At 40.6% G+C, this 22,992-nt stretch overlaps 2 protein-coding genes across 6 annotated transcripts in view; one reads left to right on the forward strand and one right to left on the reverse strand.

The window, feature by feature from the left end:
* The window catches only part of nmbr (neuromedin B receptor), a 38,724-nt gene extending 24,749 nt beyond the window's left edge, over nt 1–13,975 (reverse strand). For all 3 annotated transcript variants that reach the window (XR_001663739.1, XM_007564819.2, XM_016677888.1), the window contains exon 1: nt 12,408–13,975. Coding sequence is in view for 2 of the 3 variants with exons in the window: in XM_007564819.2 (XP_007564881.1) it covers nt 12,408–12,835 (428 nt within the window). In the remaining variant the exon portion in view is untranslated. The remainder of the gene's footprint in view (nt 1–12,407) is intronic.
* LOC103146778 (gap junction epsilon-1 protein-like) overlaps nt 1–21,322 on the forward strand; it is a 43,318-nt gene extending 21,996 nt beyond the window's left edge. The window contains exons 1-4 of one of the 3 annotated variants that reach the window (XM_007564815.2): nt 15,222–16,422; nt 18,132–18,314; nt 18,843–19,040; nt 19,255–21,322. In XM_007564815.2, the coding sequence (XP_007564877.1) occupies nt 16,384–16,422; nt 18,132–18,314; nt 18,843–19,040; nt 19,255–19,452 (618 nt within the window). In that variant the 5' untranslated portion in view covers nt 15,222–16,383 and the 3' untranslated portion in view covers nt 19,453–21,322. Of the gene's footprint in view, nt 1–15,221; nt 16,423–18,131; nt 18,315–18,842; nt 19,041–19,254 lie in introns of those variants that run through there. The other 2 variants (XM_007564816.2, XM_016677889.1) reach the window with 2 other exon arrangements.
* Nucleotides 21,323–22,992: the final 1,670 nt, after the last annotated feature.

The following is a 22,992-nucleotide window of genomic DNA, read 5'->3' on the forward strand; positions in this document are numbered from 1 at the left end:
GATGAGTTCTGCTGACATGCAGCGGGTCAGCCATCTTTAAATCCAAATAAAACATCACCAACCAGACGAGCTCTGCAGAAACAAAGTGTTGTTTGTTTCTGCAGAGCAGAAACAAAGAAGTCTGCAGGTCGTGGACCTGCAGACTTCCTGTCCACCCCGTCCTCACGCTCCGCTCCATTCCTCTCCTCATCATCCTCATCATCCTCATCATCCTCCCTCCTGACCCTCTTTTATCTGTCAGAAGAAGCCATTTCCTACCATTAGAATCCATCTCTCCAAATAGCAGACTTCTTCTTTGTTCTCTTATCACAACTCTTTGTGTTGACACTTTAGTGGCAGAAAGCTGTGAGAAAAATCGATGGCACATACAAAGGTGGGAAGAAATGTTTCTTTCCCTTTTTCCTGCCAGGTCGCCGTCTTTCATCAACAGCAAGGACTTTCATTTCTGTGTATCAGGTTGGTGTGACCCCTGACTTTGTATTTTGGTGAAGAAAGAATCTGTTTTCAGATGTGATACAGTTGTGGAAAATAGCCGGGTAAATATCCAAACATCAACCTTTTCTCAGTATTTTCTAGTGAGGTCACTGACGGGATTTTACACCAAACACCAACATAAACCAAGAAAAACCAAAGAATACAAACTAGTTGTTCTCCTGGCTGTAAGTGACAAAAAGCTTTGGGCTTCCAGCTGTAATCAGTTCAGAGAAAACTTCAACTCAACAGGGCATCACTGTCCCTGATATTGATGGGAAGTGATTTAGCTTCAGTTAGCCAGTCCAGTCCGTGTTAATTATCCATTAGGCCTGTGTCCTCATCAAGGACCTTCAGCCCAGTCAGGAGCCACTGAGAGCTCGTTAGGGGCCTTTAGCCTCGTTAGGGGCCCACTGGAGACCACCAGGGTCAGAAACACAGCTGGGTGAGTAGCAGATCTGGAAATGAGTTTGCTGTTAGGCTGATGTTATGGGCTTTCAGATGGATGATGCCGGACAGAAGTGGTTTGGAGGAGGAGGAGCTGCAGCTCAACGCCAAACAGGAAGCTGGAAAATGGTGATTTAAAACGTGGGGCTGGTCATCTACAGGAGCAGTGAGTCAGCACATTTTATGCTAAATTCACATTTTGCACATTTTTGTACTTCCATTTGGGTTTCTACTGATTCTAAAAACAGTTAAAGTGCTTAAATAAATCACTCTGCTGGTTTTTTTAAAATAAGTTTATGGTTTTGTTGGTGTCTGGAAAATGAGCTTTTCAAATGTAATGTCACAAATCAGCAGGCACTGTCCCGTTACCTAGCAACCTCAGCAATGGCTGCTGGAAATGACAACTTAACATCCTGAAACCACTTGATGCATTTTGTTGGTCGTGCAGGAGGCTCCACTTTTGCTTTTCAAAGATATACAGTTGTATAATTGCACATCTATCTGCAGCCATTTTCACATAGTGTAAATGTTGAGTTGGGGGCGTGGCCAGCAGCAGCTTATTTCTTTTAAAGCTGAAACAGCTGAAAATAGGCAGAACTGAGCAGAATAAAAGAATGAACATGTTTTCTATAATCCACAGAGATACCATAAACTGTTCAAGGAATCATAACAGGTCACCTTTAACTTCCAGTTGGACATTTTTAAAAAGAAGATGTAGGAAAATAATGACTCTCATCCTTCCAGAACTTTAAACAAATAATTTAAGCAATTAGCCAGAGTGACTCTTTAAGAGCAGACCTTCTGACAGCTCTGTGAAATGTTCTACTGAGGTGATAAACTATAAGAGTAGTTGATGATGAAGTCATTAACTGAGGGAGAAAGGATTTATTTTCTCAGGTTTTAGTCTGTAAAGGTGTGAAATAGTCATTTCTACCTCCGGTTTGGGGATCCTTACACCTCTGAGCTTTTATGCTTCATGTAGGAATCCGTTCACAACGATGTGAGCGGTTGTGTTTAAGATGAAGGAGGATGTTAAAGCTGCCAGGAGAACCGCTTCCTGAAAGCTCATTAATGAGACGGATTGTTAGCTCAGTTTTCCTGCTTTCACACTCTGCTGGTTTACTCACATCTACATAGTCAGAGCTGCTGCTGCAGGACCTGCAGCTCAGGTTTAATGTACATCACTGGGAAGGTTGGTGTCTGCACCGTGTTAGTGTGCCATAAAGAAGAAGCTCTGCTCCCAGCCGGAGAAGGACAGAACATTTCTCTGGACCTGAGCTGGTCCTCACACACCGACGCTGTTTGGACTTTTCCCTTCAGCTCAGCTGCAGAGCCGCAGTTTGTAAAAACCAGACAGTTTTTCCCTCAGGCTCTCTGATGAACACAATGAACGCCTCCCAGCCTGCCAGCTACTCTGCTGAGAAGCAAAATCAGCATATTTGCACAACCACAACCTGCCTGGTTCTCCTAAAACTGACTGATCTTTTTCACTTTTATTATTTTACTTAATGTCTGCATGCTGTCAAATCACCTCTGCACACAACTCTGACCATTAACACTGATTCTGCAACTCATTCCTTCCCAAGCACTCATGAAAACATTAAAACAATAAAAACTGCAACATGCTTAGCAGCATTTCTTCATTCAACTGCTGGTTGTCTGGGTGACGTCCAGAAAAACAGCTTGTATAATGTAAAAACTCAAATAAGACAGAATGGATTGGCCCTTCATTCAAGGAATATTAGAAAATGAGTAAATTCAGCTTCCAGGCTGTAGTTTAACACACTTTCCTGCAGCTTGATTTCTTACCTTATCCAGTTTATGCTGAGCATGCAGTTAACAGAACCACTGATTAGCTTATCAGTGGTTCTGCATCATCACCAGGCCTTTGCTCTGAAGTTTTAGATCAATTCTCATAGTTTTTATCTGACTTAGTGATCAGTACTCATAAAGATGTTATAGTGGGTAATTCTAACATCAACATAAACACTTTCAGAGGCTAAATGATGATTTAATGCTTTCTGAGATCCAATTAGCTTTACACAAAGTCTCCTACTCACTCCTGTCATTGTAAACTTGATCTCATGTTGACAAGCTGCATAATTTCTCCTCCCAACTCTGTTTAATTTACCATCTCTTTCATATTAGCATCATAAACCAAACATGACTGTATTGTATTTTAGCTGGAGTCATATTGGATGGATGAACTGCTCTCCATGGTGACGGGTTTGTTTGATATGAACAGATCTGTTTGCCATGTAAACAAATCCAGTTCAGATTTCATTGGTTGTAATTTCTGTGCACAATAAGCTGAATTCAGTCTAAATGGGCGTAAAACCAACTGAGCAGGTAATGAGATGCTGCTGAGACGCGTCATCACTTGGCTCAGACCGAACATCAACTGGAAACTGAAGAAACAACCAGAGATGAAAAGTCGGCGTCAGAATATGAACCAATTTAAATGAAACAACATTTAAACCTGCTTATTTGTACATTTTAATAAAATAAAGGGATCTAAAAACCTGCAGATGTTCCTTTGAAGGTCAAGAGGAGGATTTAACTCGACTCTGTGTTCATGAAGAGTCTGAAGTGTTCATCTGCTTTCCGATGTGACACTTAATGCCCTGACCTTTTCTGCAGACATGCATGCCAGGTCCTGTTTTCTCCACCCCAGGAGAGCTGAGAGTCATGTTTAAAAAACAGCGACAAGAAACATGCAGGAAAGTCCGTCAGTTTGAGTGAAACCCAAAACAAGCACAGTGACTCTTATTTTGTCATTTAATCTGAAATTTAAATCATCAGAAGATTTTATTTCTCTTCATTTATAAAACCTGGAGCACAGAATCAAATGTTTTTTTTATTATTATTATAGCTGCACTTATGAATAAAAGTCAATAAAATTAATTAAATAATGATTGATTCTCAATGATTGTGTCAATTGTTCATGTGTTGATTTATTTCTTCTGATGTTTTTTGTTCTTTTTTTGTTGTTGGAACCATTTTATTTGTTAATATTTACTATGTATTGTTTAATATTTCATTTAACGTTGATAAAAGGAGGCTGTAAATAACCTCCCATACGTTATAACGTGCTGACTTTATAACCAATAGGTGAAAAGTTCAGTCGTAGAAAATCCAGTCAAGCTTTCTTTGCATTAATTTTCTAGCAATTCCATTCTAACTTAATTATTTATTTCTTTTTAAACCCTCCATAGCTGTAAATGTCAGAGTTTAGAAATCGAAGTAATTCATTTCTTAAAACAGATGCTGGAGTTTTGAATAATTAACACACCTGGAAACCTGAGCCACTCTTCTTTTTCCCCGTGACATCATTAAAATTCAGACAAGCCTTCGGAGATTTGACATATTCAATGTTTTCCAATGAGATGCACATAAATATTGTATGTCAGCAGCACTGACTCACTGCTCCCCCTCAGCATTAATCATCTCATCGTATTAAACCTGACGCACAGCGGAGTCTGCTGGGACAAACTGGAGGGAATAAGCCATAAGTGGCCGTGAAACCGCTGCACTCTGCCGCTGCAGATTCATATTTACAGTCAGTTGTGGCAGCGACAAATGTTGTGGAAAAAATAATAGATTCATAACTCAGAGTTAAAATATGTGGAAGGTTAAATCTGGTGTCTTCCTGCATGTTGCATGGACTGGACCCTTTGCAGCGTGACGTCAAGATGCCCCGTCTCCCTGCTGGAGGCCAAAAAGCTGCTGGCTAACGGTGACTATTGTTAAAATAACGCGCTAAATCTTAAACTTATGCATGACATTAAGAGAAAAAGGAACAGAGTTCTCCTACTAATTGTCAACACAAAGAGTAAAAAAGTTTAACTTTAGAGAGAAAAAGTAGCGATGGAGAGAGAAATATGTCTACATGTTACAACCGTTGTTACATCTGTGGGTTTCGGTTCAGTTAAAAATAAAACGTGGCGACTGATCATCAGTAGAGCAGGTGTTTAAATGAGCTAATCAACCACCGCTGTGTTAGCTTAGCTAATAGCATCGGTGGCTAATCTACCACAGCGATCACTTATTAATAATCACAAAATAAACACCAAGCCTGAACACATAAAACTGGGCCGGACTGAATGTTCGGTTCATTGTTTGGGAAATGTTTGAGTGTTTTATGGTGTTGAATTCAGAAACATAAAGTGGCGTTGTTCTCAGTTGCTATGGCAACGAGTCTGCGTGTAGTGACACAGAGAGCGAGAAAAAATGCTTTTGAGTTCTGTAATGTGTTCTGCGTTACTTTCCCCTTTGCTGTGGCTTAATGCACTAAATGAATGAAAAAGAATCGTTTTGCCCTCCAGCGCTGTGCGCATGCGTGTAATTTCTGGCTGTAACTAATAACATCCAAGGGCTCCATAGATCTGATATATCTATCAGTGAAGGACAAGCTGGTGGAACCGCTTTGTTTGCTCTGTCTCTGTCTACAATAAAAATATGGATTATGATGTTTGGGTCAGAGGAGCAGAAGACGCTCAGATTAAATACCGAGCTGCTGTGTGAAGATCTGTCCTTCAGTCTCACAGACGCAGCTCACGGAGCTGATTAAATTAGTCACAATCAGCTTTTACTTAAATGTCTGTTCAGGAGGGGAAATAAAACCTCCACAGACGCAGGACGTTTTCTCCACAGAGGATAAATCCAGCTGACTTAATGGACCGGCAGCAGAAAGTTAAACGTGGGAGGGAATGATATTTTCACACTGGATCATTTTATTGCATCTGATGATCCGATCGGATCGGAACCGGCCGGCTGTAAATCCCCTGCTGTCTGTGGGCCGTCCCTCTGTGCTGTCAGAGTTTTAACTGATGCTCTCAGCCGCCTGTTGGGCTCATTCAACAATTCACCGGACGGACATTTACGACGCACAGAGGTTTACGCAGAGCGTGCTCGGCGCGCTGCTTCTGCTTCCACTGCGCCGTGAGAGACGTGATCTCCTGTCTGACCGTCACGTCATTACCTCTGATCACTGATTAGTCTGTCTGAGCGCTGACTGATCATTAATAACCAATGACAGGCTCTGACGCATCAAACACTGCCTTGATTAGTAATTAACGTCCTAATTCTCTATGAAATATTTAGCTCTGGACGCCCTTTGTCTCATTTCAGCTCCTTGCTGTGAAATCGCACAAAGTCAGAGTTCCTGCTGGTTTCTAATCCAAGGTCGGCTCCGTGAGAACCAGCAGGGCGAAGAACACCACACTGACGTCCCTACAGGGGGCGCCGGTGAGCTCAGAAAACAGGGACAAAGTGAAAAGTGCATGAAAACCGTTTGGATTGTTGGTAATAAAACAATACTGAAATATAATCAAGATCAAACTCATCCACTAAACTGATGTTGGTTGACTGGAACAAAATGTCACTTGGTAAATATGAAAAGAAAAATGTAAAGGGAATTATTTTAGTAATTTGAGAATGAAACATTTTCAGCATCGAGTTTTAAACTTAAATATAATTTCAAACAGTTGCCAGGAATTTACTGCACATATTTCTGCAGCTTTAAATTTGGGAAACAGAAGAAAAACGTGGATGTACATGGTGATGGTGGATAAAATCAGACAGAAACCACTTCCTGCTCATTTACAACAAGACAATTAGTGCTAGAGTTTCGTTTTATTCTATTCTTGTTTCTTATTTACATAAATCAGAGATAAACAGCTCAGTGGAACCAGTAGTTAATATAAATAACTGGTTTTTGATACATTTTGACAGATTATGAGGCAGATTACATTCATATAAATAAACATAACTTTCTATCTGGTGATTTAATGTGAAGCTCTTTAACATTTCCAGCTGCTGTTTGAGCCTTTTTATTTATGTATTAATTTACATATTAAAGTCATTGCTGTTCTGGTGGAAGATTTTTTAGAAACATGTTTAATAAACAGCGTCTCCATACTTCACATAAAGCCATGCGTGACTTTTTTCCAGACGAACGGTCCCGGATCGGTTACAATAATCGACCCTGGCATCTGTGACCCACACGTCACTGTGAATGTGATTTACACACCGTGAACTCAGATAATATGATTCATTAGACGCCTCTGCTGATTTGATTCCAGATTTTCTCTGTCGTTCATTAGCGAGGCGGACGTTGATGCGGGGAGGAGCGTTCGGTCAGAACAAGGTGATGACATGACGAAAGCGTTACTTAATGCTTTACTACATGATTTAAAACTAATTATTGTGATATTTCTATGTGTCATTATTGTACTTTTGTGGTTTAAATGTCATGTTGAATGTCTGTGGTGTGCCTTTTTCCTGATGTCCTTGAATGCAGCACGACTTCCATTGATTTTAAACCATAAATGAGCCAAAAGGTTCTAAGTATCCATCAGAGATCTGCAGTAAGATGGAGTTACGTAGTCAGGAGGAAAATTTGGGGGAGAAAACAATCAACCTTGGAAATGTGATAAAGAAAGGAACTGATGAAACAAAGGAGACGACTCCCTGTAGCTTTCACTGACTCCTTTCTTCTATCTATTTCAAGACTTTTATTGTGCCTTTAGTAACTCTGATAAATGACTTTTAAAGAACCTCTGAGCTTCCTGTAGGACTTCGGGGCCTCCAGGAGCTCCAGGTAGCTCTTATTCTGAATATTTTAAGCTCTGAGCTCTCTCTGTTTTACATTTGTCTGCAGTAAATGAGGTGACAACAGAGGGATGCAAGTGCTTCGAGAAAAAATGGTGTTACAGGTGGCTTCAGCACAGTTTATAATTCATACCAACATAAACAGCAAACATCCAAACAGAATCAGAGGTTTTGAGTGTTTGATGCTCTGCAGCCTACAGATGCGTGTCAACGCGACGCCAGTGGGAAGACATTAGCGATGTCAAACCACCTCCTTTGACTTATCTCAAAGGAAAATTAAATGTGGTTGTAACTCACATCATCCAAGTAACTAATCCACCTCATTTGCTTTTGCCATTTCTCTAAATCTTTGGCTGTACGGTCAGAAAGCTGGTCAGAGATGTTGGAGTAGGGGATTTAATTGATGCATAAAAAAAAGAAGAAAGAAAAGGCTATAGCGACAAATCTATCAACTTCTTTTTTGTTACTGGATACTTTGGCAACATGTGAAAGCACCAATTGCTTTGCAGAAACTGAGCAGACCAGCAGTAGGCACCGCTAACTAAAACATTAGTTTGTGCAACCCTCATAAACAATAAACAACATGGAATTTAATGGAAGCTAATGCTAAAATGCTAAAATGCTAATGCGCTAAATTCAAACAGACTTCTGCCCACCATATGACAACAACAAAACATTCTATAATATATGATCCTCGGCAGTGTCTAACATGTCATTACATTCCTACATGTGTGATTTGAACTTTACGAAGTCACGCTCTGAACAGACCTTTAATTGATAGTTTCAGTTTTATATTTGTTGAGTATTGCTAACCTTGTTGCTGATAGTGTACACCAGGGGGCGTATGTCTGACTGAGATGCTTTTATGTAAAGGTCAACCAAGCTGTACTGATGGAACCAACAGGAAACTTCAACTGTAGTAGCCAGTCTTCAACCCAAAGAGGGCAGCACTGAGACACTTTTAGAGCAAGAAGTCAACAAGTTTAAATTTATATATCAGTTTGTACAGAAACATAAATACTTTTAATGGAGTTTCTTATATAACTGCACAATATTTATGCTTAAATTTTGCCCTTACTGTGCAGATTTTTATTCTTTATTCTGTTTTTATAACTATTTTATGTTTTGTCTTTGTGTGAGTCTATTTGTTACCATTGTGGGACAACAAAGGATATTTCTATATTTCCTATTTCTTCTATAAACACCTTAAAGTTTATACTGTTTATCTGCAAAATAAAGTTGTTTTGGGGGTTACTTAGGAGAGCACGTGTTAAATGTCAAGTGAATTGGAAAGATTAAATGGAAGCTTATTTTCTCTAAAGCAACGTGACAAAATGACCTGAGCTGAAATGTCCCAGTCAAAGTCTAGGAAGAGCTGAACAAACCTTAATGGTGTTGCTCTTATTTCCTCCAGACCCATTAAAACATGAATCCCACCTTAGATACGCTCTGATTTATGGAGAAGCAATGAGCTGATTTATTTTGTCCTCTGACCGATCGGCCCCCAGCTGAGGAACATGAGCTCCACCTCTTCGTGGAGCCGAGCCTCCAGCCGGTGATTTGTCACCAGCAGCACTGAACTCTGTCTGCTGAGTCTGGAGGCTCAGTTTGTTCTGCTGCAGCATCACAAACACCAGAACAACGCCGGCTCTCCTGTAGAACTGATTCACTCTGTCCTCACCGTTTCTTTTGTGCCATTTTTCTCCTCATCAGAAAAATGATGATTATTATCCTGCTGTTGTTCTGGGTTATAACGCCGCCCAGAATGATGGACCTGATCACACCAATCTGTCTTCCTCACACAATATCTTTAATGCTAACAGATTATAGTGCAATCTTATTATCTGGGTAGAATAAACTCTTTTTATTAAGTTTCATGCGATGAATGCTGATTTTTTTCAGTTCAGTCAGAACAAACTGAACATCCAGTTCTTTCCACTTACAGCAGAGATTTTCTGGAAAATGTCTAAAAGCTGAACCTAAGAATTAAGTTTTATTTCTTATTTCTGCTCTGAGCTTCTGAAGATCCTCCCTGAAGGAGGCCGACAGAAAACAGAAATGTTCAGTTTGGCGTTAAGATCAACTTCAATTATTGTTTTTTTATTTTTATTTTTTCGTAAAAATAAAACTAATAAATTACACAAAACCATTACATTCATTTTCAGGCATTATAACTGTATATATTTTAATGATTCTGGCTTACATTTGATGAAAACTAAACGTTCAAATGTTACAATAATATAAAATAAGGATTATCTTAATGATATGCAATGAATATGCAATGTTTCTGTTAGATTTTTCCTTCCACACAACTTTCCATTGATATGGAGAACACTTACATCAGCAGTCTTATGCCTGTTTATGTTGTGCATAAACTAGTTTTAATTATTTTTAATACAAATTTAATTTCTTTGTTCTGATGTAGTATTCCTATTTTATTTTTACTTGAATTAAATCTCCATGAAGAGAATCTAAAAGCTAATTTTATAAGCCACAGGGTTCAAAATGAGGCTCGTGGGCTGAATGTGGTCCACAGTATGATCATATGTGGCCAATGAAAAAAACTCCAAATGTCTGTTAGAACTGACCTGCAAATACACAGCAAAGGCACCATTTAAACTACAATTCCCAGAATGCTCTCCTGCTACAAAAGTTATTTTTCATTTGAATTATTTTATAAGTTTTTACTATAAAACTATGTTTGTTTATTAAAGTTAGACCAAAGTTTAACTTTGTTTCATAAAAAAACATTTATTATGTTAAATGAACAGAAGGAAAAACTTATCTTTAATAAATACCCAGACTGATCTGTGACTTTATCCCAGTTTTTAATTTATGTTAGACTTTGACACCATTGATTTATATTTTTACTTAAATGAACAATATAATAAAATCTCCCAGGAATGTATCAGATGTACTTAGACTCAAATAAACTGGTAAAGTATGTGAGAGATTTGCAGCAGCTGCATGAAAATCAGCCAGCAGGTTGCATTTCTTCCAGCTGCAGATTAAACTGCAGGAGAAAAACTCTGGTGAGTTTCTGAACCACTGCTCAGTGAAAACAAATAGTTTCTGGTGTAAACTTGTCTCAGCTGGAGAGAGACCAGAATCCCGGCTGAGCAGCAGAAGGAGGCGCTGCAGGAAACCAGGAGGATGAGAACCAACAGAGCCTGAACTGATTCTGATGACTACATCATGCTGCTGGAATCCAGACAGGAGAACAAACATCTTTCATTGCAGCAACCAGCGAGCGATCCCAGCAGAGGAACAAACATTAAAACGTAAAGAAGCTGAGTCACTTGATCATCTGTCCTGTAAATGTTTCATTCATCCAAACCTTAAATTCAGCAAAACAGAATATACTAAAGTTTTAAATTCTTTTTCAACCTTTTTGGACAGATTTAAAGAATGACACATCAATGAAGGAAAACTCTGCAGGAGGACAATAAAAAAGCAGCAGATAATGGACTGAAGATGGATTGATCCACCAGGAATCTCTGCCCACAAAACAAACACAAAGCCTTGAGAAATGTCTGTAAAGTAAAGAAGAGGAAGAAGAAGAAGAAATGTTTATGCATGGCTGTTTGGATTAAAATGGCTTCTTCAGACCTTCATCATTTTTTGAGTGTTTTGTTCATTTGTTGTCTCTGGGCTGAACAAGCTCAAATATACATCATCGCTTTTTGTTGCCACCAACAAACTTAATTCTTTTCTTTTTTCCTTGTGAAATTGGTAAAGTTCAGTTAAATTCCTTGGTTTCCTTCTAAAGATGTTTAATAATCATGGAGTCGAGTCTTGGGTCATTCCAGAAGCTTTTTCTGGATCATCATCCAGACGTCTCCAAAATGACAAGAACAATGTTTGGAAGAGTCAAAGTGAGACTTTCAAACATAAAAACAACGTACCAACTGTCAAGCATGGCGGTGGCAGCATCATGCTGTGGACTGTTTCACTACTGGTGGAACTGTTGTACTGCACAACGTTACGGTGGCCAACAGGTTCCAACATGCAGCAAGCATCAAAATATCAGGAGATCCTGGAGTTTGTTTCCATCTGCCAGGACGGCTTCAGAAAACGTAACTATACAGGAAAACGACAACAGAAAGCATCCCGAAAGCTGCACAGACAACAAGGTGGAGGTTCCAGAGTGGCCCAGTCAAAGCCCAGACCTGTTCTCAGCTGATCCAAATCAACCTGACAGAGGCTCAGCAGGAAGAATGGAGGAAAACTGCAGAGCAGATGAGCCTGAGTGAAACCGAGCCACACCGACTGCAAACAAACACTGACCTGGAGGAAGTGAATATTTATGCAGTCACTGCTTTTGTGTTACATATTTTTATGTAATTATTATTTTGTAGAAATCACTTTCACTTTCATATTAAAAGTTTTGTTGTTGTTTTTTCAATGTTTTTGTGGGGGAAAAAGCCAGATTTTACTGTTGATGATTCGATAAAAGGGGGTGAAAACTTTTTACTGACGCTGCTCAGATGGAGTTTTGATGGCTATAAAAATGTGGATGATGTGAAACTAGAAGCGATCAAGAGCAGGAATGAAAGTCGAGTTTTGTGTTTATGACAAAAAAAGGAACAAAAATCATGAATGCTTGAATTTATTCTGGATTTTATTTTTATCCACACAGAGTCAAATTATTAATTTAATCCAGACTAAATATAGCGATGATATTTCTTTCAGTTCTTAATTAAAAGCTGATTCCATTATTTACTATTTTAGGAAAATCGAGTGCAACGCTGAAGGGGCTCAAAGAGGGGAGCGAACATTTCATATCTCTGTGGATTTCCTCTGTTAACCATCAGAACTCCTGCAGCTTTTCCTTCCAGCAGATAAAACTTGTTCCGGAGTTCACCGGGTCCTCCTACCTGTCCGCGCTGAGAACCGTGAGCGTGAACACCGACACGCCGACTGAGGTGAGCTGGATGACGGGGATGAGCTTGCACGCCGCCTCGCCGAACACCCACTCCTCCGAGAAGTACCGGAACGCGTCCACGGGCACGCAGGTGACCAGCAGGAGCAGGTCGCCCGCAGCCAGGCTGGAGATGAAGATGTTGGGCACGCTGCGCATGGCGCTGTTGGTGATGAAGATCTTCACCAGCATGATGTTCCCCAGCAGACCCACGGTGATGATGAGGATGTAGACAGAGGTCATGACGCAGCGCACCACGAAGTGCACCGTCTCCCCGCCGTCGGAGGCCCCCCACCAGCCGGGCTCCGCGGTGGAGTTGGGGGTCAACGCCTCGGGGTCTCCGGGTGGAGCCGGGGAGAGGTTGGAGAGGAACTCGTCATCCATGCTGGGGAGGAGGGGAGCTCCAGCTGCAGGAGCTGCTGCGCGTAAAACCAGCGCGGTGGTGCAGCTGGATCAGCCTGAGAGCGGAGAGAAAAGTTTGGAGCAACACTTGATCTGAGGGCTGCAGGTCTGAGCCGCAGAGTGAGCAGAGGCAGGGAGCTGAGCGCGTAAAGAGAGGCAGGAGGAGAAAAAGGAAGAGGAGGAAGAGGAGGAGGAGAAAGAGGAAGAGGAGGAGGAGGATGCACCTGTTGGAGAGCAGCCTCCCTCTCTGCTGTGCGCGCGCTTCATTCAGCTCGTCTCCCACGTGCTTCTCAATAAATCAGGAGGATGAACCACAGAAAGCCACGGGAAAAGAATCTCGTTCTTAAACTGCTGTCATGTTGGGGAGACTGGTTCATTATTTACTGCATGTTTATACTGGAACCCAGCTGTCTGCTGTGTGTGTGTGTGTGTGTGTGGGTGGGTGTGTGTGTAGTTCTCTACCAGTCCAGCTCTTTCTTGGCTTTGCTTCTTGTTGTTGCTCTATGGTTTTTTTCCAGGAATGTTCCCAGCTGGAACATTTCTGTTGCAATCTGAATTCCTTCTCGAGGTTCCAGTGATAAAAACATGATTATTATTCTTATCTCCGAGCATTTTTATCACTAAAACAACTTTTTTCTCCTAACATTCTTGTGATAATTTTGTGATAATTGTTACTGTCATAATAATGACTTCATTCTCGTAATTTGAAAATAAAGAAATCCCAGCCTAATGCTCCGTTAAAGGGTTTAATTGCTGCAGAGCCATTAAAGATTCTCTCGTTGCCGACATTTTTTAAAGAAATATCAAAAACAGAAGATTTAGAAGTTTCCCCCATTCTTTTAAAAATAAACCAAGCTCTAGTTAGATTGGGGGAAAAATGTCTGTGAAGATCAATTTTCAAATCTTACCAGACATTCTCAGTTGGATTTAGGTCTGGACTTTGACTAGGCCATTCTAACCCATGAATCTGCTCTGATCTAAACCATGGATGTTTAGGGTGGTTGTCCTGCTGGAAGGTGAAGCTCCAGCCCAGCATCAAGTCTTCAGGGCTCCATCCATCTTTCTGTTCCAACAGCATGATGCTGCCATCACCGTGTGTCATAAAGATGTTGTTTTTTTTTTCTCTTCAGTGTTTTATATTTATTTAGAAATTTTCATTTTGGTTTGATTTAAGCAGAGCATGTTGGATTTGTTCACTTTTTTTACATGGCTGATGATTTTGCTGTAGTCTCTGGTTCATATGCTGCTGCAGCTCAGAGGTGACAGAAATGCAGCCACTAGGGGCAGCGTTGTCAACCTGCTGCTTTCTGTTTGGATCCAGACCTATAGCAGACAGATCAGGTTTGATTCAGGTAAAAAAAAGCCTCTCTGCTGTGGCTCAGCACTGCCTTTTGTCTGCCCAGCTCCTTTGTTTGCTTCCTGCTCCATTTCTCCCTTTGAATTGTCTGATGCATATTGAAGTGTGACCAAAGTCCAGCCGTGCAGAAAGCTGAATCCTCACAGAAACAGATGTAAAGGCAGCACAGTCTGTTTTCCTGAAGATGTGATTTTCCTGCTGCTGACTCTAAAGCCGCATATTAATGTGGATGTTGGGATGTTTTTGATGAATCTGGTATCTTTAGACATAAAATGTGCAAATAGGCAATGGAAGTGATTTATTACGCCTTCATGAGTCTGTATGAAGAGCCTGTGTGTGTTTTACAAATTCAGCAGGTTCTCTGTCTGCAATAATTCGCCGTGGGATTAAATGTGCAGCATGGTTTTTATCACATGCATGTAGAGGAGAAGCTCTGCGCCATGACCAAGAATCTGTTTGGTGTCCAGAAATAATTCCCCACCTCGTGACATCTGCAGAATGTGATCAGGAGAACTTGACAACAGAGAAAACTTATTTTATTTCTCACCTTCGTCCAAGTTTTCTTGGAGATAAAGGACTCCATCTGGGAGCTTTCTGTTTCGCTGCTTAACGAGACTTTAACCGACCGAGTGGGTCTGATTCTGTCACAGATGGTTAAAGTCAGAGGTGGGACGAGTTGGATCTCTGCTGAATGTTCTTACTGATTAAAGATCCAATCTGTCAGTTCAGAAACCTTCAAGTGTGACACTCAAGAAGTTGCTTAAAGGGGCAGTAATATGTAAACTCGACTTTTCTGAGTTGTACATTATGTTATAATGTTAATCCCTTATGAGTGTAGCATTGCCTTGATTCCTTCTAGCATGTTTGAGAAATCCTTTAATCTCCATGGCAACCATACAGCTGTGCAAAACACCTGGTTGGTTGTAGCCCCGCCTTTGAGACGCAGCTCCTCCTCTGAGCTGCAGTTTGTAAGCTACTGGGCTTCTGCCTCACAGAGCAGCGACTCAGCTCCTTCAGACTAGCCGGCAGCAATCAGCAAACAGCTGGTGGAGCTGCTGAGCTCGTTATAGGAGCTACTGCTCAGAGAAATGCTGGTGAAAACGCTGTGAGAGCAGGAGTTTTTAAAGAGACAGGAACCCAATTTTAAAACCACCAAGTTATGAAGTAAATTTTCTTTTAACTCATATTTGATATTTGAACAACTGAAGTAACATAGATACTTGATTGTGCTATATAATGTCACTATGCATGTAAACACATCACACAGCCCTGCTGCTCAAAGGCGTTTATGTTGCTGTTCCTGTTTACACTCAGTTCAGATCATCTGCAGGTTTTTCTCTCCCTGTGATTCACCAGAGTCTAGAACCTGGAGGTCAGTTTTAGCTCTTACTTCCTGTTTAAACGGAGCAGAAAGACTCAGTAGCTGCAGATTTCTGTTTCTGTTTTATTTTGAAAGTCGTGCCAGGAAGTGGCTCACCTCACCTCCATGTAACTTGACTGAGGCTCATCTGACCTGTACTGTCCAACAGCTGGGATGAAACTGGGATCTGTGTTTGGGAAAAAAGAGAGGGAATGAACAGCACTCCGCCAGGATTCCGGTTGGTGTGTGACTAACTTCTTCTACTGGTTCTGGTTCTGGTTCTGATCTGGTTCTGGTTCTTCTCTCTATCTTTGGGACCTCAGATGTGTGTGCAGTAGGAGTGTGTGTGTTTGACTCCTGATGCTGATGGACTCATGTTTCCACTTCAACAAAACCTCTGAAATAAAGTGCAGGAAGCTTTTAGTTTTTAGATCATTTGTTGAAATCTGAACTTGTTTTCAGTGAGTGAAGCTCCAGATTAACAGAAATAAAGAATAAACCCATCAGTTGTTTCACCTAACCAGGTGTTTCCTCTGCATTGTGCTCCACAGGAGGGCTTTTTTGCTGACAGGGTCCAGTAGGGATTAAAACGCGGGCGACCCAGGCCCCCCGCCCCTGGCTCTTTGTTGGCCCCCTGGTCCCTGTTGTGTTTTTTCCACTGAGTGGGTCAGTGTGTTTAGGGGGAGATAAAAGGCTACATGATTTCATGAGAGAGAAAGAGAGGTGGAAGAGTTCAGCTGCAGGTTTGTGGAGTCCTGGCCGCGAGGGCCCGGAGCCACCCAGAGTCACACAGGGGACGTCAGAGAGCAAATCATGTCTTTAAACTACATCAAGAACTTCTACGAAGGATGTGTGAGTAGATGAGTCAGGAGCCATTATCCTGCTGAGACCAGTCTGCTGCTGTTGACATCATGTTTGCTGTTTTCTGGTAGATGGTGGTTGTATCAGAGCGGAGCAGCTGAAGAGATGAGAAATGTTTCCTCTGAATGGCTTTTTGTTTTCAGCCATCAGAGCTCAGGGACTCTGATTATCTGGCAGACAAAAGCAGGTTCTCCTTCTTTCTAACAGCTGAGTGAAAATGCCTCAATGTTAATCAGACCGTGATCCAACTGCTTTTATCTACGGCTTTCACCCAACTGCATGTAGCAAACAGAAGAATATGTAACCAGGTACTAAAGTCAGAAGTTACAGAACACGTCACCAAATACTCAGGTATCAAAGTGAGACACCATAGCAGCTGACTTCAAAGAGGTTTGTAAGCCATATTATCTAGTGAGGAGAAATTCACGTTAAATGATGTGTAAGAAGAGCAGATTGGAGACCCAACAAACCAGCACCCTGCAGAGGGACTTTGAAGCTCGCTTTGGTCTGCCTTTAAATCACCACAGTGAAAAATTATAAACACAAAAATTCAAGCTGATGTTAAAATGTCTGTTTCGCTTGTTATAGCTAAACCTGATGCAAAACCTTATTCAAATTTCCTCACATTATGTTTTTTCGACCTGAGAGTCTCTGCGAATGAATTCACCACATGGTGGATTGAAGAGAAGTTAAAACACAGACAGAGTCAGATTTCAGCTGGATCATGTCAGATGTTAGCCATGTTTCCATCCAACTGTCATTTGAATTTTGAGTTAACTTTTAGAAAAGTGAAAAATGCTAATTACACATTTTTCCATCTACTGTTTTGAAGCGAATCAACCAGGCTGGCCTAATTTTGACCATCGCTGAAGTTACACACGGCTGTAATAAACAGAATGTAGAAGTTGCAAGCTAGCATGAAGCACACATAGCCAGAGTCCTCCACTACGTGCCAGAGGCTTGGAATTTAAATTCATACCTCTGGTAAGGCAGAGACCTACCAGTGGAAAGGGTGTTTATTACATCAGAACTTATTAAAGAAATGTATTTCCGTTTCCCCTTTAGCGCACTAACTCTTTTTCTATAAAAGATAAAAATCACCTGAAGCAAACATAAAAAGTTATTTTGAGTTGACGGTGACTGAAAAAGAAAGTGATGCAACGTCCTTGAATGGTTGTGGTTTCACAGGCAGGTTGGTCAGCTGAAGAGCGGTTATTACTTTAAAAGTGATCTGTGGAAATCAGACGTTTTGTATGCAAAATGGAAAAACTCACAGTTAAAGTAAATATTGTCTTAGCTCATAAATGTATGCTCAACTTTGATCATCTTGATTGTCTGTTACTGATCACTCTTCTTCTACTGCTGGGCAAAGACTGCTTCCAACAGAGACTGAGTTAGTTGATTGTGAATAAAGTAGCTAACTTACATTTATTTTTATTTCTTTCTGGGAAAGCATGGCTTTCTTTCAGGTAGCTGACTTGCAGTACATGAGCATGACTGGAGGGGGATTACTCTAAAACCCAGCACAGTCATCTGTAAAAGGACTTTAAGACAGAGGAGAGATATGAAAGATAATCTCTACAGTTCTGTAACCAGAACCTTGTGAAAAAAAAAAAGAGTAACCGGTCCCTTCCAAGTATGACCAATTTTAACTCTGCCTCTGAGTGATCTTTGTGTGTCTGTCTGTGGTTGTGCTCCAGCTCAGGCCTCCTACTGTCATCGGCCAGTTCCACACGCTGTTCTTCGGCTCGGTTCGGATGTTCTTTCTGGGTGTTCTTGGCTTCGCGGTCTACGGGAATGAAGCTCTGCACTTCAGCTGCGACCCGGATCGACGAGAGCTCAACCTGTTCTGCTACAACCAGTTCAGACCCATAACACCTCAGGTGGGACCAAGCAACACTACGAGTCAGAACCAGAGAAAACACCTCAGCACAAACCTCAAACACAGTACTGGTCAGATGTTTCAACTCACTCAACATTAACCTCATCTTACAGGCCTAAGTTACTTTCCAGGGTGGAATGATTATACAACATTCAACTGCTATAATTTCTTAAAGCAGAACGGTTCAAGGCGACTTTTTTTTCCTGCATGCAGGATGCAGGCAGCGCACTTTTGCTAATGCACTAGTAGCGGAGCTAATTTCTAGCTTAGTGCTTTAGCGCCTTGCTAACCTTGAAAGCATTTGCACACCTAGTTTCCACTAATTTAATGTTTCCAAATAAATTCTAAAGCATTAATTTACTTGATATTTGTGAAGTTTTGGTTATCGACTGTTTTCTACTAACTACTGAATTCTTCAAGTACTTAGTAGTTTGCAGGGAGTTGACACAGCTAGCTTTTACACCATGGTGGGAGAACCTTTATCCCTAACACCCAGTGTTTCCTGTTTATATGTTTCTGCTCTCTGCAGGTCTTCTGGGCGCTGCAGCTGGTATCTGTCCTGGTTCCTGGAGCGTGGTTCCACCTGTACGCCGCCTGTAAGAATATAGAGCAAGAGGAAATCCTTGAACGGCCCATCTACACCGTCTTCTACATTATCTCCGTTCTGCTCCGCATCATTCTAGAAATCATCGCCTTCTGGCTACAGAGCCACCTCTTTGGTTTTCAGGTTTGTCCATTTCTGACGACTTTTAGCTCAATGTTCAATACATGAACATGTGTGGCTTGTTTTGTAGAGCTGGTGCAGAAAGTTACTTGTCTTTGATAAGAATGCAACAGCTTGACTTAGATTTTGAAGGTTGGTGTCTGGATGAACTGCAGGTCCTTGTGGAATAAACCAAACCCAACGTACCCACTGCCTCACACCTCTCTGCTGTCCTCAGGTTCACCCGGTGTACGTCTGTGATGCCAGCTCCTTGGAGAAGGCCTTCAATGTGACTAAGTGCATGGTGCCTGAACACTTTGAAAAAACCATCTTCCTCAGTGCTATGTACACTTTCACTGTGATCACCATTCTTCTCTGCATTGCTGAGATATTCGAAATACTCTGCCGGAGACTTGGTTATCTCAGCAATCAATGACAGAAAGGTTCATGCACAAACACAGTGAGTGAAAATATCTGTCATATTTTCAAACTGTTCATGTTGGGCTCATTGTCAATGGGACTTTCATGAAGCAGAACGTTGGTGCTAGAGTCGGACCTCACCTGTGGTACGTCAGTAAGCAGCACCAGGAAATCTGGGAAGGTGCAGGCATGTCAGAGCTGGCCAGAACCAGCTGTTCTTTTGTTTGCTGCCCTTATGTATAGAATGACCATCCATTGGTGTATTTCAGAAGACGGTTCTGTACTGGTTTGGTCGAAAAGTGTTGAATGATTGGACTGGATGGCCAGAAAGTGTCAGCTTCTTAAAGCTGCTAAGATCCCATGCATTTCTTCTGATTAGTGGAGAAGGAAAGCTCGTTTTGACCCAAACTTGAAGATTTTTTTTAACTGAAGGTTCACAGAGATCTGAACATTTCTTGGAGATGAACCTCAGATCTAATATTATGCTGAACAAAAGTTTGTAGGGTTGAGATGGTCACATTATATGATCTTCTTTTCACCATATACATTGATTTTTGAGTAATCTAGTGCATCTTCTCTTGAACTCAGATTACTGCTGACAGTTATTGTTTGATAAAGCTAAAACAAAAAGTCGGTGGTCCTGAAAGAAGCCCAAAGTCTCCCACCAACCCAGTGCCCCAGAAAGGCCAACAGATTGAATTAATCTCCATGAAATTCAAAGCAATCAAAATGTCTTGACCCAGACCTCGTCACTAAAAGAGATACAAGCTCAGTGTAACTTTAGTATAACAAAGTAAGAAAAAGAAGCAATAGAAAACTTGGTTGTGTTGATTTTTTTTTGAGAATATGTCAAAAATCTATCTGTGCTCATTGAGAATATTTTTCAATGAGCACAGATAGATGCTCCCCTCCCCAATACAACAAACAGTTAATAATAATTTTAATGGATGTGAGCAAAACTAGATGGAAATTTGAAGTTGCTTCTGTTATGATGATCCTCAGTTTGTTTACAGCAGCTGCCCTTAATCTTTGTTCACATCTGATTCTGGTCTTTTAGTCCTTAACCACTGAATTTAACATAATGTCCTCTACATACCCATTTATTTGATTTAAGCTACTTAATGCATTTTTCCTTTTGATGTCAGTGTCTGTCCTTGGATGTATGATTTAATCTTCTGTACTATTTTACTATTTTTTACTCAGACATCCATCCAACTTTTGTTATGAAGTTTTTAGCAATCTGTTTATCATCTCAGGTACAGGATTGTATAACAAGACAAAAGTGGATCACACCCAATACAGAGTAAACTAATCACTGTACGGTTCCTCTTCAGGGCTTCTTTCATGACCCACCCTGCATGCTACCAGTGATTGATTTCATCCATTAGTATTTTAAACCTCCATGCATTTGTATATCCATTGCATACTTCCCAGTCTAATTGCAGGAATTTCAGGAGGTTAGCTGGTAGCAGCTAGTCCAGATTAGGATGCTAACTGTGGGTGGTTGCTAGCATGCTAACCAGCATATTTAAAACTGTAAAAAATGAGGGGATGTTTTCTCATGTGGCACATGTTAAAGGTTTCAACATGTGATCATGTGTATGAAATTTCCACTACTGCATGTTTTCTGCTTTAATTCCTATTCATACTCTAGTTTGTACTCATTTTGCTAAGTGTAAAGAAACGGTAAATGCTTTCTACATCCATTTCCCACATCTCTGTCTTTGTACTGACATAATTTCACCCCTCAAATATGTTTTCAGTATCTTAGCTACAGGAAGGCACACCTCATGACCAATGTATGCACATTAAAACTGTCTGTCTGACTGATATTGTAATTTTGATATTTGTTTTGTTATGATATTATTAAAGAAAATGTTCTCACATTAGTTTTGTTTTTTTTAATTTATTTTATTAAAACAATTTAGTTTGGCAGCTTTCATACCAACACTTGGTATTTTTAAATTGTGCTGATGCTGTTTTTAGTTTACACAGAGCAATCATATATGGATAATTAAAAACAGACACTGGTCTAAACTTGTCACCGTCTTTGCAGACATATCAGACTGGAAAATTAAAACAACAAGGATGGATAAGGACCCATTTTTTCTGGTCAAGATACAAAAAGGAGGTTCAAGTTTCACTGTAAACCTCAGGAAAGATTGTCACATTTGGCCATCAAGTTTCTATAACAACTGTTTGACGGTTGCTGGTCATCAACTGGATGGCCTCAAATGATGGTTTTCAAATATTTTCAGCATTCGATGTAACCAAGGACACATTTTTCTCTTTATGTACCTTTAAAGAAGTGCCAGTAGCTGTGGAAGCTATAAATAAAGGTGTAAAGGAGAAGGGAAGCTTTGACATTTATGTTAATGCAGGAACATAAAAATCACTTAGCTATTTAAGAAATGGGACCATAGTTTAATCATCTGCATTCAAAACATAAAATCAGCCAATTAGAGTGCTGATGGAACATTGTATGCACCTCCGGGGGTTTATCCTCATGTACTTGTCTCTCTATGCCATCTATTTTTACCTGTAACAGTTCTCAGTACCCCAAACCAATTCAGCCTCCTGATCTTGTCAGGGAAACAAAGATCAGATCCGAGGCTGAAGACAATGAGTGTAAAAATGAATTATAGAAGTGAACATGAAGGCCTGGACTACGCTGAATCACCCCCGGTCATGGCCGCTCTCCAAATCTGATTTTACTTTTATTTCCAAGTCTGTAATTGGAACACATAAAAACAGGATTCCCTTCTGTGGTTTGGACCAAAGAAAACTGGCATCAGATGAATATTTATTACTAAAAGCAGTAGGATTTATGAAGAAGAACATCAGGTCATAGGTTCATCCAACCACAAGCCAGATCGATTAAATCAAAGTTTCTTTTCTTCCACAGACCATAAAGTCATTTAGCTGTGACAGACAAACTCCCCTCTACAAATCCTTCTGCTGCCATTGAAATCTAATTTCCTCTGAGTTTTTTAATGCTTGATTAGATTTGTTTTCTTCAGTGTATCTTGTTGGTAAATATGTATTGGTTTCCACAGACTACAGAATCTCTTGAATAAAACATTTTATTGGCTCAGAAGGTGATTGAATTTTTGCCTTACTTGCTCACATTTGAGTCCAAAATTGATACTAGATTTTAAAAGTTTAAAGCAGGATTTGTGGATCTTAAAGCTGTATTTCTGTCTATGTCTTGAAGCTACCTGTATGCAACCAAAGGTTTTGAAATGCAAGGCACAAAACCCATAAAACATTTCCGTTTCACTGGCCTGGCTTTGTTGTGTGAACCGGGCTTAAGTGGACTCCAGATCTGCAAAAAACAGAGATGAAGTTAAAAATATCTTAAACTGAAAACAATCAGACTCCTTGGTTGATCGACCTAGAAATCTGAAAAGGTATGAATCCGAATCAGAATCAGACTTTAAGCAAAATTTGTTTCAGTACAGTCCACACAGACAGGTGCCTGAGGATGCAGCCATAGGAGGCGAACACAAAAAACAACCCTGGTGAAATCCAACACTCACTAAAAATGAGTCTAATT

Source organism: Poecilia formosa, unplaced genomic scaffold (assembly GCF_000485575.1).
Source record: "Poecilia formosa unplaced genomic scaffold, Poecilia_formosa-5.1.2 Scaffold168, whole genome shotgun sequence".
Lineage (NCBI taxonomy): Eukaryota > Metazoa > Chordata > Actinopteri > Cyprinodontiformes > Poeciliidae > Poecilia > Poecilia formosa.